The 15,254-nt window shown below is 55.5% G+C and overlaps 1 protein-coding gene across 5 annotated transcripts in view; it reads left to right on the forward strand.

Annotated features, from left to right (window-relative positions):
- The window catches only part of Otof (otoferlin), an 86,226-nt gene that overhangs the window by 27,235 nt on the left and 43,737 nt on the right, over nucleotides 1-15,254 (forward strand). For all 5 annotated transcript variants that reach the window (XM_063231185.1, XM_063231190.1, XM_063231196.1 and 2 more), the window contains 3 exons: nucleotides 4,262-4,350; nucleotides 10,473-10,572; nucleotides 11,609-11,790. In XM_063231185.1, the coding sequence (XP_063087255.1) occupies nucleotides 4,262-4,350; nucleotides 10,473-10,572; nucleotides 11,609-11,790 (371 nt within the window). The remainder of the gene's footprint in view (nucleotides 1-4,261; nucleotides 4,351-10,472; nucleotides 10,573-11,608; nucleotides 11,791-15,254) is intronic.

Raw genomic sequence — 15,254 nt, forward strand, 5'->3', positions numbered from 1 at the left:
TCTAGGTGGCCTTCAGATGGTGTTGGCTGGTGTCCAGCTCAGGTTGGGTCTCCTTGTCATGCTGGTCCTCTGGGTCCTCTCTCTCTCTCTATGTGGCCTCTCCTCAGCAGGGTGACCTGGACTTCTTCAGGGGCCACTGACTTCTAAGAGGCAAGAGACGCTGCTCTGTAGGTATGGGGGCCACACAGTGTCACACACACCTCATTCTATTGGTGAAAGTCAGCCTCCAGCCAGCGTAGACTTGAGGAGAAAGGAAATCAACTCCACTTTGTGAAGGGACAGTAAATCAGGTCCCAATGCAAAAGCGGGGGGCTGAGACCCCTGTGGGAGGGCAGCACCACCAGGGAGGCAGGGAGACACCTTAGGGCACAGCGTAGCCATGACTACTTCTGTGCCTGCGTCCAGGACAGTCTGGCTCTTGTCTTAACTGCTAAACCGCATTGGCACTTTGGGCAGACGCTCTCTGAGCAGCAGTTTCCTTCTGGCAAATGGAGATTCAATTCTATAATGTACGTAAAGGGCACAGCCTGTGCCTGGCACCCCAGCAGCCCTCAGGAAAGTGACTGTCGTGTTTGTTGTTGACGGTCTAGAGAGAAGCTCAGAGCCGCAGGCCCCTGAGTCGGCCCTGTGTGTATTTTTGGCTTCGGGAGAGGGCCGGGTCTCCAGCTGGAGTCTGAAGCTTTGGATGTGAATCCCGCTTCTGCCACCAGCCACCTACCAAACAGCCTTGGGCATCATCTGCTGTCCACTTCCCACTGGCCAGGCGGTGCCTCTGGGCCATGGTGCAGTGAACAGTGCTCCAGGGAGGGGTCACTCAGACATAAAGCACTCCTGCGGGGAGGGCTGTGGTGAGCCAGGGCCCCCAGAGCTCCCGAACCCCAGCCTCCCCATCTCGTCCTGGTGTGTTCTCTGCACGTGTGTGTGCACATCAGCACCGCTGGGGGAAGGAAGGGACAGCAAGAAATGGACAGTGAGAAGTAAATTTGGGGCTGAAAAGAGTGATGAGGAACAACAGGCCAAAGCAATGAAGTGTCAACCAGGGCCACGCGTCAGCTGCGACCTGTTCAGGGTCCCTCCCCCAGGAAAAGGGGCAACCAACAATGCCCCCATTTCTGCAATGCCGGGTTGCAAAACTCAGTGACCTGAGGGACTTCGTTTGGTTCTCAACAGCCCTGTGAGGGGAATTCTTGCTTTAGTCCATTTTCTGTTGCTATACGGAGTCACCTGAGTCCTGGTGATCTATAAAGGATGGAAGTTCATTTGCCCGCAGTCCTGGAGGGTGGGAAATCCAGGGGCATGGCGTGGCGCCTCGCGTCACTGGGCTAAGGCCTCGTGGTGCACGAAGATGTGGCAGAGGAGGACAGCGCCCGGGAGCCCAGCGTCATTGGTGATGAGGCCTGGGGCTTTTAAACATGGAAGTGGTTCTTACATGCATCCAGGAGTAGGGAGAGAGAGACAGAGACAGAGACAGAGACAGAGACAGCAAGAGCGAATGAGAGAATCAGAGAGAGTCAAAGACAGACAGACACAGACAGGAGGAGGAAGAGAAAGATAAAAGATAAAATGGTCATAGTGAGGACAGAAAGCAGAGGAACAAAACAGGAGAGAGGTAAAACAGGGAGACGAGGGAAAGTCATGCTGTGGGGAAAACCAGGCTAGCAGGGAAGCGCGGAAAGGAAGACTATGTAAGAAGTGGGAGCGGAGGCAGCCTCTGTGGCCCCTTGAGGAGGGCATCTTTTCTCCCACCCCGAGCCTCTGAGAAGGACTTGGGACTCCAGCCCTCCAGGGATAGGCGTGTCCCGTCCTGGGCTCCTGGGGCTCCTCCTGGAAATGTTCCCTCTGGCTCATAATTCCCAAAACGGCTTCAGAAACCAGTACCTAAATACACGTCCTGGGGGTTGTCATCCCCGCCCCTGCAGACCCCGACCCTGGACTCCCACTGTCCCGGCCCTGTCATCAGGCACTGACTGCACCCCAGCGGCAAGCAGAGCTCCCCGCGGCTTCCCTCTGCAGACCCCTGGCCTCCGAGGATCACTTTTCCTTGAAGTGACTTTGCCGTCACCCTTGCGTCCACCACGCGTCGCTCCTTCCCTCCGATGTGCCATTTTCACGGTTACCTGTTCCTCCCATTCCTCCCCGCCTTCTAATGCCAGATCCCACCCTCAGCCCCCAGTACCTGGCACCCCTTTCCCCATCCTCCGGCCCCCAGAACCCTCCAGGACTCTCCCCTCAGTCTGCAGCTAATGAGTTGGGCCCTCCAGAGCCACCTGATTTCCCTGCGGCCCCACAGCAGTAATTTCATTAAGGAAACTGCTTGGGCCTTGCTGAGCTGCCCGAGGCCCCGGGCTGCAGGAGCTGAAACCGCTTAATGAGGCCTGTGGGCCCCCCTCATCCGTCCTTCCCCACCCCACCCAGAACCTCCCTCCCTGGAGTCACCCGCCCCCTCATGCCCACAGCAGGACACCTGGCAGGCCTGAAGGAGGTGACAGGAAGAAAGGTGACCCTGGGCAGTGACCTTCCAAGCTGGCCCTCCAAGTCCCTGATCTGGGAGAAGGAGACCCAGTTTAGAGAACGGAAAGTAGAGCTCCCTCACCAGCTCTCCAAATCCCGCTTCGTGTCTGTGAGTGGAGAAGGCATTGCTGGGTGCTCAGGCTGCTCTGAAGACTTAACAGACAAATAGACATAGAGACCACAGGCCCTGCAGAATGACCGATTCCCTGTAAATGGCACCTATCATTGCTGTCACTACGATTCTTTAGGACTGGCCCATCGAACCTTTTAACTGGGGGTTAAACTTTTAACTGGGTGGGCTATAAAAAGGAAAACTAAAAATAAAAGATCGCTGTGTTCTACTTGCTCTGTCCCTGTGAAAATCCTTCTGATGTCCTCTCAATACCAGGGAACAGTCGCCCAGCCCTCAGGTCACTTTGGTTATCCAAAATCCAGCGCAGAAGGACGTGCACCACAGCCAGCACCGGTCCCCACCTGGCCTTCTCTCCCCCCATGCCTTTGGCTCCAGACATGGAGTGGGGGAGCTTGCTGGGACCTCCTGTCCTTAGGGTCCAGAGTGTGCCCTCGTCCTGGTTTCTGCCGTGGACCTGGCCTCTCCTTGTCTATTGGCTTCTCTGACAAGGTCTGGGAGCCATCAGCATGGCAGACCTGCAAACTGGTTCCTGCATGGGCACTGTGTGGTGGGTCCGTGGCCTGCCTGGCATGGAGGCCAACCTAAGAGACCTGGTTCCACCTGCCCCGGCTCCTGCCGCTTCCTCTGAGCTGCGCCCCTCCTCTCCTGCAGGCAGCCCCCAGAGAGGGTGTTCTCAGGCTCCATCCCACTCGGCCCACAGAGCATAAGGCCTGTACATGCCACGCTCCACAGATGTGCGCCAGGTTCTTGCCCTGAAGAGTCCCAAAGGGCATGAGGACAGAGCAGCGGTCCAGGGCCAGGCTGAGCCTTTGGGAGCTCACACTGGCTGGCTCCCTTGCAGGTAGCTGGTCTCTGCGCTGGTTCTGCCCTGCCCTCCCGAAAGGAGGAAGGCGGGGTGAAGGCTGGGTGACCCGAGGCGCCCTGGGAGGAGCCGGCTCTGCCAATCATAGCTCTCTTTAGGGAATGGAGCACCCGTTCTCTTTGCTGGGCTCCTCACTGCCGCTTTTAGGGCACTGGGGGAAACCTCTTCTGTGCCCCTATATATCTATATTATTTAGGAACGGCTCCAATGGTAAGGTGGCTCTAGCAATAGTGAGTGGGGACATGCTTTGGGCCTGACCCTCATTAATGCCACAGCTGAAATCTGTCACCAGCATTCACATACCACAATAAAGGGTGGTTTAGCCTGAATGAGGGGCCCAGGGCCAAGCCTGGAGATGAGAAGGACTGATGGACAGAGCTGGGAGCTCACCGCCCCGATGAGAATACCCCAAAACCAGATGCATAATACACAGCCACTGCCAGTGCCCTGGGCCCCAGCGCACCCACTCACAGGCCTCCTGTACACTGCAGGCCACACTGTATTTGGAACCCCGGTTAGCACTGGGTTCTCCCACCTGCCATGTGACAGTGGCAGCTCCCCAAAGCTCTCTGGGTGCCATCTGTGAGAGAGGCTGGGAAACAGTACTTACTCTGCAAGGCACCCATCAGAACGGGGATGTGCTTTGTGTGAATGCTTTGTCCCTGGAGCCCTGGGCCCTTGTGGGGTCAACACTCACTCCCTGTACCCCCTAAGTGCTGTTTTGCCCAAGACCACAGCTGTCCCTCTTTCCCTAGACGTTCCGGTGGCCGGTGGCCAGCACCATTGACAGAAACGAGATGCTGGAGATTCAGATCTTCAACTACAGCAAAGTCTTCAGTAACAAGTAAGTGTGGAGTGGCTGGGGGCCTGCCCGATTCCTGGGGTTACCCTCTCTTTGGGCCTTAAAGCAGGGACATGCACCCTAGTCTTCCCTGGATAAACCTCAGAAACCAAAGAGGGCTCGGGCTGGTCTGTCCTCCCCATTTTTCTCTTTCACGGTGTCTTCCCAGCACCCTGGCCCTCCCCACTATCACTAGACAAGAGCACGCCACCCTCCCATCCATCCCTCAGTCCCCAGACCCATCAAAGTGTCCTGTCCTGTCCCTTTCTGTAAGCTCTCCCCTAACCCTGTCGGGGGACAGTAACTCACCCAGGAAGCTGAAGGCGGACTGGCTGACCGCACCCTCCATGGACCGCTAGTGGCCCTGAGTGTGAGCTTGTCTCCGGGAAGCAGTGGTAGTTTCAGAGGCAAACCCGATCTCAAGTCCCCGGGCCAGTCATCTCCTCTGTGACCCTGGGCAGATTATGTGACCTCTTGAATTCCATAGAATCATTTGAGAAAAAGGCAAGTACTTGCCTCTAAAGGCAGCTGTGAGAATTTGATTAGACCGGTTCATTATTCATTCAACAAATGTTTATGAAGTGCTTATTGGGTGTCAGGCTAGAGAAAGAGTTGCCTGCTTTTGGTCTGTAAATGGAGTGCACACATCGCATCCGTGTTATCACTACAAGTGGCCAAAGTGGTTTCCATCCTTCTCTCTCCGTGACAAGCAGTAGACAGAAGGATTTGAATAATCTAGGATAGGAGCTGAATTTGAGAAACGCAAAGTCCTGCCCTTGTTTAAAAATTAATTGCTCTTAGGAAAGCTGGAGGAGGTCAGACTGAACTACAGTATCTCCAAAGGAGCACGAAAATGTTAGCTAGTTCATTCATCCATCTGTCCACCCATTCACCCACCCGCCCATTCATCTACTCATCCATCGTCCCTTCCATCCATCCATCCACTCATCATCCACTCACCCATCTGTCCACTCTTCCAGCCACTCCTCAGACATCTACTGAGCAAGTACTCTTTTACCACACAGACACAGTGCCCATCACTAGAGGTCCAATAAGGGCCAGGTTGCTTTTCTGGAAAACAGAGCTCTCCAGCCTATGCCGGGTCTCAGGAGATAGTGAGCTCCCTGCCAGTGCAAGGGGAGAGCCAGAGGGGAGCCCCATGTAGGGGGAATTTCTGAGTCAGGAAGGGCTACCATTCATGGGCTGTGAGGAGAGTTTGATTCTGCAGGATTTCTTGAGAGCCTTCAAGATCGCCACTGAGTTTGGGATGTGGGCGTTTCAGACCTGCTGGCAGGTGTTTAGGGTCCAGGGGACACTTCCCTTTTGCCTTCAGAGGGTCTGTCACTCAGGCATCTCCCTCATTCCCAAGAAAGGCTGGTGAGGTGCTCCCCACCTTCATCGTGGGGATGCCCACGATGATGCACGCCCTTCTTCCATGGGGGAGCTCACAAGATGGGGGAGCAGGAACAAGAGAGTGACTCAAATACGTATGGAGGAGGAAACAGGCCAGAAGCCCAGAAGGGAACCCAAGAACGCCAGCGGAGCTGGTCCCTAGATATCAGAGCACCCCTGGGCCTTGGAGCTCAGCCAGTCACCCCTCACTGTGCAGGAGGAAAATTCAGAGAATAGACAGGGATGAGCCAGGGCCAGGATGCATGACTTCCTCTCCCCTCCCTACACACCGTAACTCCCAGCAACCAGCGGAGGTCAGCAGGGACCAAAAAAATGGAGGATCCGGAAAAGACTATTAAATCATTAACAGTGGAAACTGCTAGAACCAGCATCCACAGATGCTGGAAACTCTTGAGCACACCGAGACTCTTGCATTAGTCCGATTAGAAGGATTTGGGAGGTGACTGTCGCACAGAGGATGTGCCGAAAGTTAAGGCACATCCTGATTCAGTATTCTCAAGCACCAGGCAGAGGGAAGAGGGGGTGTGTGGTTCCTGTGCTAACTTCACCCCGCTCCAGCCTTCCTGCTCCCACTCAAGAGAAGACAGGAAATCTCACCAGGAGGCCCAGGCCTGGTGAGACAGCATCCTCAGAAACCTAGAGGAGGGCCAGGACACTGTCACCTGACACGGCCCCATTCTGACATGGGCCAGCTGGGGGTCGGGATGAACTTCAGTGAGGGGTTGCTCAGTGGTTTCCATCTTGGAATCGGGGTCCTAGGGGCTTCTGGGACTCATAGACATGATGGGAAGGAAAGGAGAATCCCGTCAGGGACCAGGAGGCCCCTGTGTGTTCAGTCCCGCCTGGAGCCGGGGCTTCCATCCGGGAAACTTGGGCTCCCCTGAGGATGAGACATGGGGCTTGGAGGATCTTAGGCATCTTTCTCTTCCTGTCCTGGACCTTAAGGGGCAACCGTTTGGCCCTGGTTCTGAGGATGCCAGACCCTAAATAATTTAAGAGCCAGAAGCACAGTGGAGGCCTGGCTAAGCCGGGGGCACTTGACACCAGCTCCCAGGGGAATGCACTGAATTATTGACAGGATTCCGGTGCCCAGTTGCCACTCTATTGTGGTCAGTCTGAGGGCCCGTCTGTACCCCAAGGCTAATTATTTCAGAATCCTAACCCTGCCCAGGCAGCCCAGCTCTTCTGCAGAGTGAGGAGCGTCTCCTTTATGGTGGGTGACTCGAAGGAGCCACATTAAAGAAAGGACATAGGGTGACCTCCCACGTCTTTCACCTGACATCCTGGGGGACCCAGGGTTGAGCCAGGTCTTCAACCCAGACCTCCCACCACCTAAGCCAATGTTCCTTGTCACCAAAACAATAGCTCATTTCCAGAAAATAATCCAGCAGTGTCAGGGTACGTGAACCCACATTTGTTCCAGCACCTGGCCACCATGCTGCTGCTTCCAGGAAGCTCCTCCACACTGACCCACTGCTGGCCTGAGACCTGCCCTATCTGCAGACAGGCCACGCAAAGAGCAGCCTGGGAAATCAGGGTCACTGTGGGATGACCACAAAGGTAGGGTCCACCCCTCTCCACCCTGCCAGGTCCCTTACTAGATACTTCCCGGTGGACAGGCAGGGGCCAGCCCGCTGACCGGAAGCAGCGTGAGGACTTTTGCTTTGAAGTTGTTTCCATAGCAAGCACTGTTTTTGCTTAGATGATACCTAACAGTCCTCGAAAAAAGAGCAAAGTTGTGTAAAAAATGCTTTTCTTTATACTTTAAATAAGGTTGAGATAATATCAATTGTTCCATTGCAAAGAATACTATTTACTAGTTTTCTTGGGGAAGGAGACGTTAGGAGTTAAGAGCCCCAGGCCTCCTCTCTGAGGTGTGATCAATTGAATCCTTTGAGGGCGCAGTCTGCTCATCCCAGTTTCCCGTCCAAGCCGTGGACAGCCCTGGCTCTGTGAGTCTGTGGGGATCTGGGACTTGGGGGGCATCCAGGATCTGCCTGCGCCATCCAGAGCAACCGCAAGTCCTGTACAGTACTGGGGAGCCAAGAGTTCACTGCAGGAGAGACCTTGCCTGTCTCTGCACCACTACCGAGAGAAGAAGGTGGTAGCGCCCTCTTTAGGAAAAGAAAAGTAAGCTCAGAGGGGGAAGCACTAACCCGCAATCGCACAGCTGCCAGGTGGGGTCCCCTTAGACTCTGCTGGGAGTCCACGTCTGTCTGACTCCAGAGCCTGCTCCTTTCCGCTGTCCACACTGCCTCCCTTAAGGGATGGCCATGCAGTACTCGTGTGCACGGCTCTTGGACCAGGGCGTGAGGAGCAGATTTGCCAGGAGGCCACCCCTGCTCACTGTGATGAAAGACTGGACCAGCGGAGGGGCACGTGGAGCAGCGAAGTGCCCGGCCCCAGCACCGTGCGTCCAGCAGAGCCCAGAAGGAGTGGCCAGGAGGCTGTTTCGGGGACTGGGGCTCGACATGCTGACCTCACAGGCCCTTCCAAGTCTAAGGGCTGAGCCTCTTGGGCAAGAGAGACCCGGGAGGGCCCAGAGACTTCCAGGAGCACCTGCGGTGGGAGTGGCTCCCTCCTGCCCCCTAGGGGCGCTTTGTCACATTGCAGCAGCTCTTCTGATTGTGGGGACCTTCCTTGGCTGTTCATGGGCATCTGAGGATAGGGACCGGAACCTGAGTTCCGTTGCTCAGCAGGTGCCAGTGGAATGACAAGGACCTGAAAAGCCAGTTGGCAAAGGGTCAAAGAAGGATAAAGATTCTCAAACTCACCCACAATCGGCATCATCTGCACCCCTGAGCTCAGGGACTCCGCCTGAGAGGCTTGAATTTGGTCATGGAGAGACTAATCCCACCATGGAAATCAGCAAAAATTACAGGTCAAGCGTTAAACATAGGCCTGCACGTCCATGAGCCGGGGCAAAGGTGTCCTTTGTGAGACGAGCCCTCTTATGTTCCTGCTCAGGCCATGCAGCCTTTTCCACCATCCCCTGCTACCCTGTGGCCTGCGAGGCTAAGAGCCCTCTCCAGCCCTCCTGCCCTCGGCTTTATAAAGACAAAATCCAGACTAGGAACAGCACTACATCTGAGGCATTCATATCCCGAGCAGAAAGATCAGGATGGGACAGGGGACTTCCACAAGGCTGGTCTGAGAGGTGCCCAGAAGCCTAGCTAGGCTTTAGAGTGGTGGAATGGGGAGCCATTTGCCCTCGGGAACACAGGGAGGCAGCATCCAGGGCCCTGACCTCTGACACAGAAGCAGTTAGATTTATACAATATGGCTGCTCCCCCACTTCCTCTTCACGTAAACAGCAGGATTTCTTTTTAATTTTTTCCTGTATTTTCTTTTTTCTTAAAATCGCTTTAATTAGTACACATTTGCAATACGAAATGAATATATTTGCCTTGGGGGTACTGGTACCTATACATATTGCATCTTGATCCTCCAGAGCCCAGAGGATTTCTCCCCCACCTCCCTCCTGTCTCCCCCTTTCCCAAGACCCCTCTCCTATCTGCACAAAGTCCACCTTCTCTTCACCCCCACGGCCCCTGGCATGGTGTAGACAACAAGTGTGCCTAAGTCAGCGCTCACCTGGTCCCTCACTGCACTCAGACTGGCTGTTCCAGAGCCGTGTCCCCACCCCTTTTGGGTAAAGTGCACCCCAGCAGCATGCACTGCCCCAGCACCCCTCCAGCTCAGGCTCACTGTAGATGCCCTGAAGCCTCTGCTCATCCTGCAGAAATGCAATGAGTGCTCTGAGCCACCCAAGTGGAAGCCCCACTTTTGCCCAGAGCAACAGACTCTTGACAGAGAAATGGAGCTCAAGACAGCACTAAAAAGTCACTCCCCATGCTCCTTAGCTCAGCCATCAGATCGGGAGGTTGCTAGTGTGCCGGAAATGTCAACCAGGGGCGGACACAGGAAACCCTGGCCTGCCCTGGGGAGGAGGGCAGCAGGGCGACACCACATGTACAGTGATGGAGCCTTGAGGGCCTGAGGCACTAGGGACCTGATGGGGACTTGGACAGAACATCACAGTGGAGCAGGGGCTGTTAGCCCCACTGAGGAGAAAACCAGACAGCGCTTAGGTTCGCTGCCCCGGGCAGGTACCTTACTACTAAGTGTCACAGCTGGGTTGCAAACTCCTCCTTTCTAACAGGGAGGCTGCTCCAGGCCCCACCATGTCCTGCCAGCCCCCACCGTGCAGCTGGAATAGGGGAATTCCACGATCACGGGAATCTTCACCTTTGAATAGCTTACCATTGCAGATGAGGAATGAAAGGCCAAGTGGTGTTTGTGAAAGTGGAGACCTCAGTCAGGGTAGGGAGGCTAGAGGAGGAGCTGCTTATGTATCCGGGACCCCAGTCCTTTCCCAGCAGCCCCTCAGAGTGTCAGGGAGCTGCTCCGCTGGAGCCCAGTTGGAGATTTCCACGTGGCTCTGTCACCACTCTGAGGACATCATTGTAGAGCTCTCCTGGGAAAACAGGCCTCATGTATACACCCATACACACATCGCAGAAGGTCATGCACCCTCATGGATGTACTGTGCTGGCCGACTCCTCCTCTCCAGTCCTAGCTCAAGGGCCATCAACTCCAGCCTCAGACTAGGAACTGTGCAAGTCCACTAGTCTCTTCCCCAGTCCTTGGCATGTCAGGCTTGCTCCCCACTCTGGCCTCTTCTGAAACTGCCACGGCCCTGCTGTTTTCAGGTTAATCGGGAGCTTCCGCATGGTGCTACAGAAGGTGGTGGAGGAGAACCACGTGGAGGTGACCGACACGCTGATGGATGACAACAATGCTGTCATCAAAGTAGGTGTTCCCAGAGAGTCTCTGGATTTCCCAATCATAGGGTCACCTGGGGCTGGCCTCGCTCCCTGTCCCACACACACAGAGTGATCTGGGAAGCACAAAGGCAAGTTGGCAGGAGGAAGCTTAGTTAACTTCCCAGGCCGATGCCCTGCTTTCCCAGGGTCGACACCCCAGCCCCTTCCTACAGTGACACTGCTGGGTAAGGTGATGGGTTGGGTAGGGCAGGTTGCCATGGTGAAGAGATAATGAATTTGCATGAAAGCATCTTAGCATGACATCTAGAACACTGAGGGCTCAGAAAGTTGGACCTTTCCCTTCTTTGGGAAATTCAGACCTGCACATTATGGGATCCAAGAGCTGGAGATAAGCTGGCTAGCCAAGCTGACGAGCAAATCGCCCCCACCAGAGGACACTAGATCCTGGGAGACCATCCTTCACCAGTATGCGCTGAGGAAGGATCTGGAAGGAGTCCCCCTGTGCAGTGGGGGAGAAGCTCAGAGGATATGAGTGGCCCTGGGACACAGAGCAGGAACCAGTCAGGAGTGTCAGTTGTTGAGCCTGGGCCCAGGTTTGCTCCAGAGGAAAATCCCAAGATCCCTTCCTCTCCAGAAGGGGAAGGTGGGCATCGAAGGTGAAGGAAGAAGTGTCCAGGAGTGTCCAGGGCCCAGTGTCCAGGGTCCTGGAGAGTACACTCAGCTGGTTTTGTTACATGCACCCCACCCCACCTGTTCTGAGGAAAGAAAACCTAACCTTTGGGGACACTGAAGGCTACTCTCAATTATGTATACAGAGGACTAAAAGAGCCCCCTGTCAGCCTCAGGCTCAGCTGCCCGGGACAGGCCCTGACCCTGAAATCCAGGCAGGAGCAGAGCCAAGCACCCTGGGAACTGGCACCAGGTCCCACTGAGCTGGCAGAGTTTATGCATGCAGTCTTCCCTGGCCCTGGTTTCCTCGTCTGCAAAGGGAGGAAGGTAAACCGAGTTGGGGGGTGAAAGCAGTCATAAACACCAGCTGCTCTCCGCCCCTTTCCCTCCAGACCACTCTGAACGTGGAGGTCCGGTACCAGGCCGCAGATGGCACGGGGGGCTCCTGGCAAGATGGAGACTTCCTGGGGGATGAGTCTCTTCAGGAGGAAGAGAAGGACAGCCAGGAGACGGATGGGCTGCTCCCCGGCTCCCGGCCCAGCTCCCGGCCACCAGGCAAGAAGAGCTTCCGGAGGTAACAGCCCGGCCCCCTAGCTGCCCACTGCCCTCAGAAGGTGGGAGGAGCCTTGGGGCCCAGTCACCCAGGCGGGGCTGGGAGTGCAAGGCTAAGTTTCTCAAAGGCATACAAGAGGTGGGAGGTGTGTCAGACAAGCCCCTCACCGGCTCCCTCCAAGGGCCCACTGGGGTAGCAGCAGGGGGCTCAGCCCAGCTGAGACACAAGGCCTCCCTGCAATCCAGAAGGAAGCAAAGTCTGGGAGCTGATCAGTAGCATGAGGGGAAGAGGCTGGACCTCCTGTCCTCCTCAGGGGGTGGGAGAAAGGGACCAAGGAGGAGACCCTGATGGCTGTGGTCCAAGACCCAGCAGTGCCAGCCAAGCCCAGGCAGCCTGGCCTCCACTCCAGGGAGAGACCTGAGAGAGAGGCCTCTTCCCACCAAAGTGAAGCCAGGGGCTCCAGGCAGGACCCAGCCTCGCTGTGGAGAAGCATGCATCCGGGTATTTTAGTGGCCAGGATTGATTCCCTGCAAAGGTCTCGCCCTGTACAGATGACAGGGAGCCTGGGGCCAGGCCTGCTCCTTCCACATGCAGCATTTTTACAAAAATGGAAATGCAATTGCGTTTCCCAGCAAGCCCAGAGAGACAGAGCCCAGAGTGGGCTGGTGAAATCTTGTCCATAGGTTCCTGGGTCACTGGGGGTGACCCATAAGTCTAAATAAAAGATCAGGAGATCACTGCCGCCCCTGGAAGCATCTTCTAATCTCCTTCCACCTCTTCTTTCCTGAGTGAGGTTCACTTAGTCCCTATGCTGAAAAAACAAAACAAAATAAAACAAAACAGGTTCTCAATTCGCGAAACAGAACTCATAGACCTTTATTGAACAAATCTGTTCTCCTTTTTTGCCCTTGAACCAGTTCTCACCCCTAACCCCAGCCCCACACACACACAAGCTAGACAAGCCCTGAGACTGTCCACTCCAGGCAGGCATGGTCCTCCTCGGACTTTGAGCAGAGCCCCAGGCCTGAGTACCAGTTTGCATCTTACTGCATGTGACCTCGAGAAAGTCACATGAGCCCTCTGACCCTGTTCCCTCACCTGTAAAATGGGGACCATAGACATTAAACTTTAGCTTAAGGGAGAGGATCATGGAGAGCCAAGAGGATCATGGAAAAGCAGGTTGCAGCCAAGGAGCCAGCTGCTGCCCACGCAAGGCCTGGAGGCAGCATGTTCCCTGAAGCTGGACAGTGCTCAGAGTGGAAGCAGATTGAAAATGCTCAGGGGAGGAGCAGAGAGTAATGAGGCTCGAGCGCATGCTGGTGCAGCGGCCTGGTCCCCATCCACTTAGGAGAGAGCCGGACAGGGTCGGCTGGAGACCACAGCTGGACTCTCACAAAGGGCTCTCTGAGGACACAGCTGGGAGCTGCGAGAAGGCCAGCAGGTGTAAGGGAAGGAGCGCAGGACTGAACCAGGGATACTGAGGTCCAGGCCCCATCCTGACTGCTGCTCGCCAGCTGCGTGACTGAGGGCACCTCATCAACCACACTGTGTGAGAAATAGGAACAAATTCAGCAAGGTGACTTTCTGGCTGCCCTCAGGAATGACGGCCTAAGGGATCCTGCAGGTAGCATCCATAGGAAACAGCTCTCCTGGGAGCTCTTAGTGACCAAGCAAGCACTTTCTATGGGGTCACCAAAGCTCAGGCAATGCTCAGCCTCACCTTCCCCCCAACAAAATAGGCTCATAGGGATGTTCCGGTGCATACAGACAGTACACGGTGCTTGGCCTGTGGGAGGTGCTCAGCCGCATTTACTTCCCCCCACTTCTGACTCTGGGTCACCCTGACCCCAATTGCCCCTCCCCCAAGCTGATCTTTTGGTCCAAGCTATGTTACCAAGACCCTCCTCCACTCCAGCACCACGCCCATGGGCAGGTGCTCTTTGAATGCCATCCACCCAGGAGACTCAGTCTCCCTGGACAGGAGCAGAGACCTCAGCACCCACCTCCCAGGCTGTCGGTGGTGTAGGAAGGAGTGAATTACCGACCTCATGAGTACTTGGTGCTCATGAGCATGGAATTGGGGTTCCAAACCCTGTGCCTCAACAACATACCTTGGCCTCAATCTCTGGAAAGAATGGAAATGTCAGCCCTGACCCCCCCCCCGCGCACCCCCACAGACACATACACAAGTCTGGTGGTGTGCACATATTCACACACGCACACACTATTACACAGCACACACCATCTCCAGGAGCCACATCTTTGAAAGAACAGAGACAGGAGCCCCACCTTTAACCTTGCCGGGGAACCAGACAGTGCTGAGGCTTTCCTGTGTGTTCCCTGTGCTCTGCACCTGGCCTGCTCTCCAGCCCTCCAGGGTGTCCATCCTCTGCTGCCCAGGCCCCTCTCTGGTGTCTCTGTGCATGTGGTCTGCTAGGCTGCTGTCTCCTGGGTCTCTGTTTGGGGGTGAGTTGAGACAGTGAAGCTGTGGAAACAGGGGCCTCCCGCCTGCCCCTGGGGCAGGGCTGCTGGGCATGAGTGCGGGGCAGGGGCTCTGGGAGGTGTTGCTGAGGCATGCGCGTGATCCCGTGTTTAAGGGTGCAGCCCACCCTGCTGCCCACCCTAACCCTGCTTTCTCAGTTCCCTCCACCCTCAGAGACCTAGAAAATCCTTCTCTTCCTCCCTTCTCCAGGCTGGGCTCTAGAGTTACTATAGCTCCCTAGGCAGCTTGAGAGGCTGGGTCAGGCGACCACGCCAGAATCTGGGAGTGAAATGAGGCTTGAGAGACCCCTCTCCAGACCAGTCGCCCTGCCTGAGATTGGGGCTCTTCCTGCCAGCCTAGGGCTGAGAGCCCAGTGAGGGCTGGTGCTGTGAGACCCAGGTTCCGGGAAGCCCTGGAGGTCCAGGAGGCTGCCACACGCTCCTCCTGCCCTGCGGCATTCCTCTGAGTGCTCAAGGGCAGCCTGAGCATTTGATGCCACTTAGAAAATAGGAGGAGAAGCACACGGCAGGGGCCTCCGCAGTTCCAAGCGCTGGGCATTTGCACAGTTCTTTGCATTTGCTACTCAGGTAGCATCAGAATTGAAGCGGTAGTGCAATCATGACCGTAATCATTTTCACAGAAAGAACAGCTCTTTCCCTTCTCACTTTCCACACTCAAAGACTATGGGCCTGTGTGGGTCCTGAGTGTGGGAAGACGGGGCAGGACCGGAGCTCCCAGCGGGGTGAGTCTGGCACCCCTCTATCGCAGAGCAAAAATTAAGAAAGCATCACAGATCAGTGCACCAGTCCCACCTTCCTGCCCCACCCTCACCTACTTCTAGACAATACCCTTACTCCTTGATGGCAGGGATTTGCAGATTTTCTAGGGCCTTTAAAAACAAAACAAAACAAAATTCCGAAAAATTAAACAGCTCTCTCAGGAACCGGGTTGACAACTCAGGATAAAGCAGCTCTGTTTCGATGAATGGCAGGCTGGGGACGGT

Source organism: Cavia porcellus, unplaced genomic scaffold (assembly GCF_034190915.1).
Source record: "Cavia porcellus strain 051 isolate PalLab524CR breed Dunkin Hartley unplaced genomic scaffold, mCavPor4.1 scaffold_1, whole genome shotgun sequence".
Classification (NCBI taxonomy): Eukaryota; Metazoa; Chordata; class Mammalia; order Rodentia; family Caviidae; genus Cavia; species Cavia porcellus.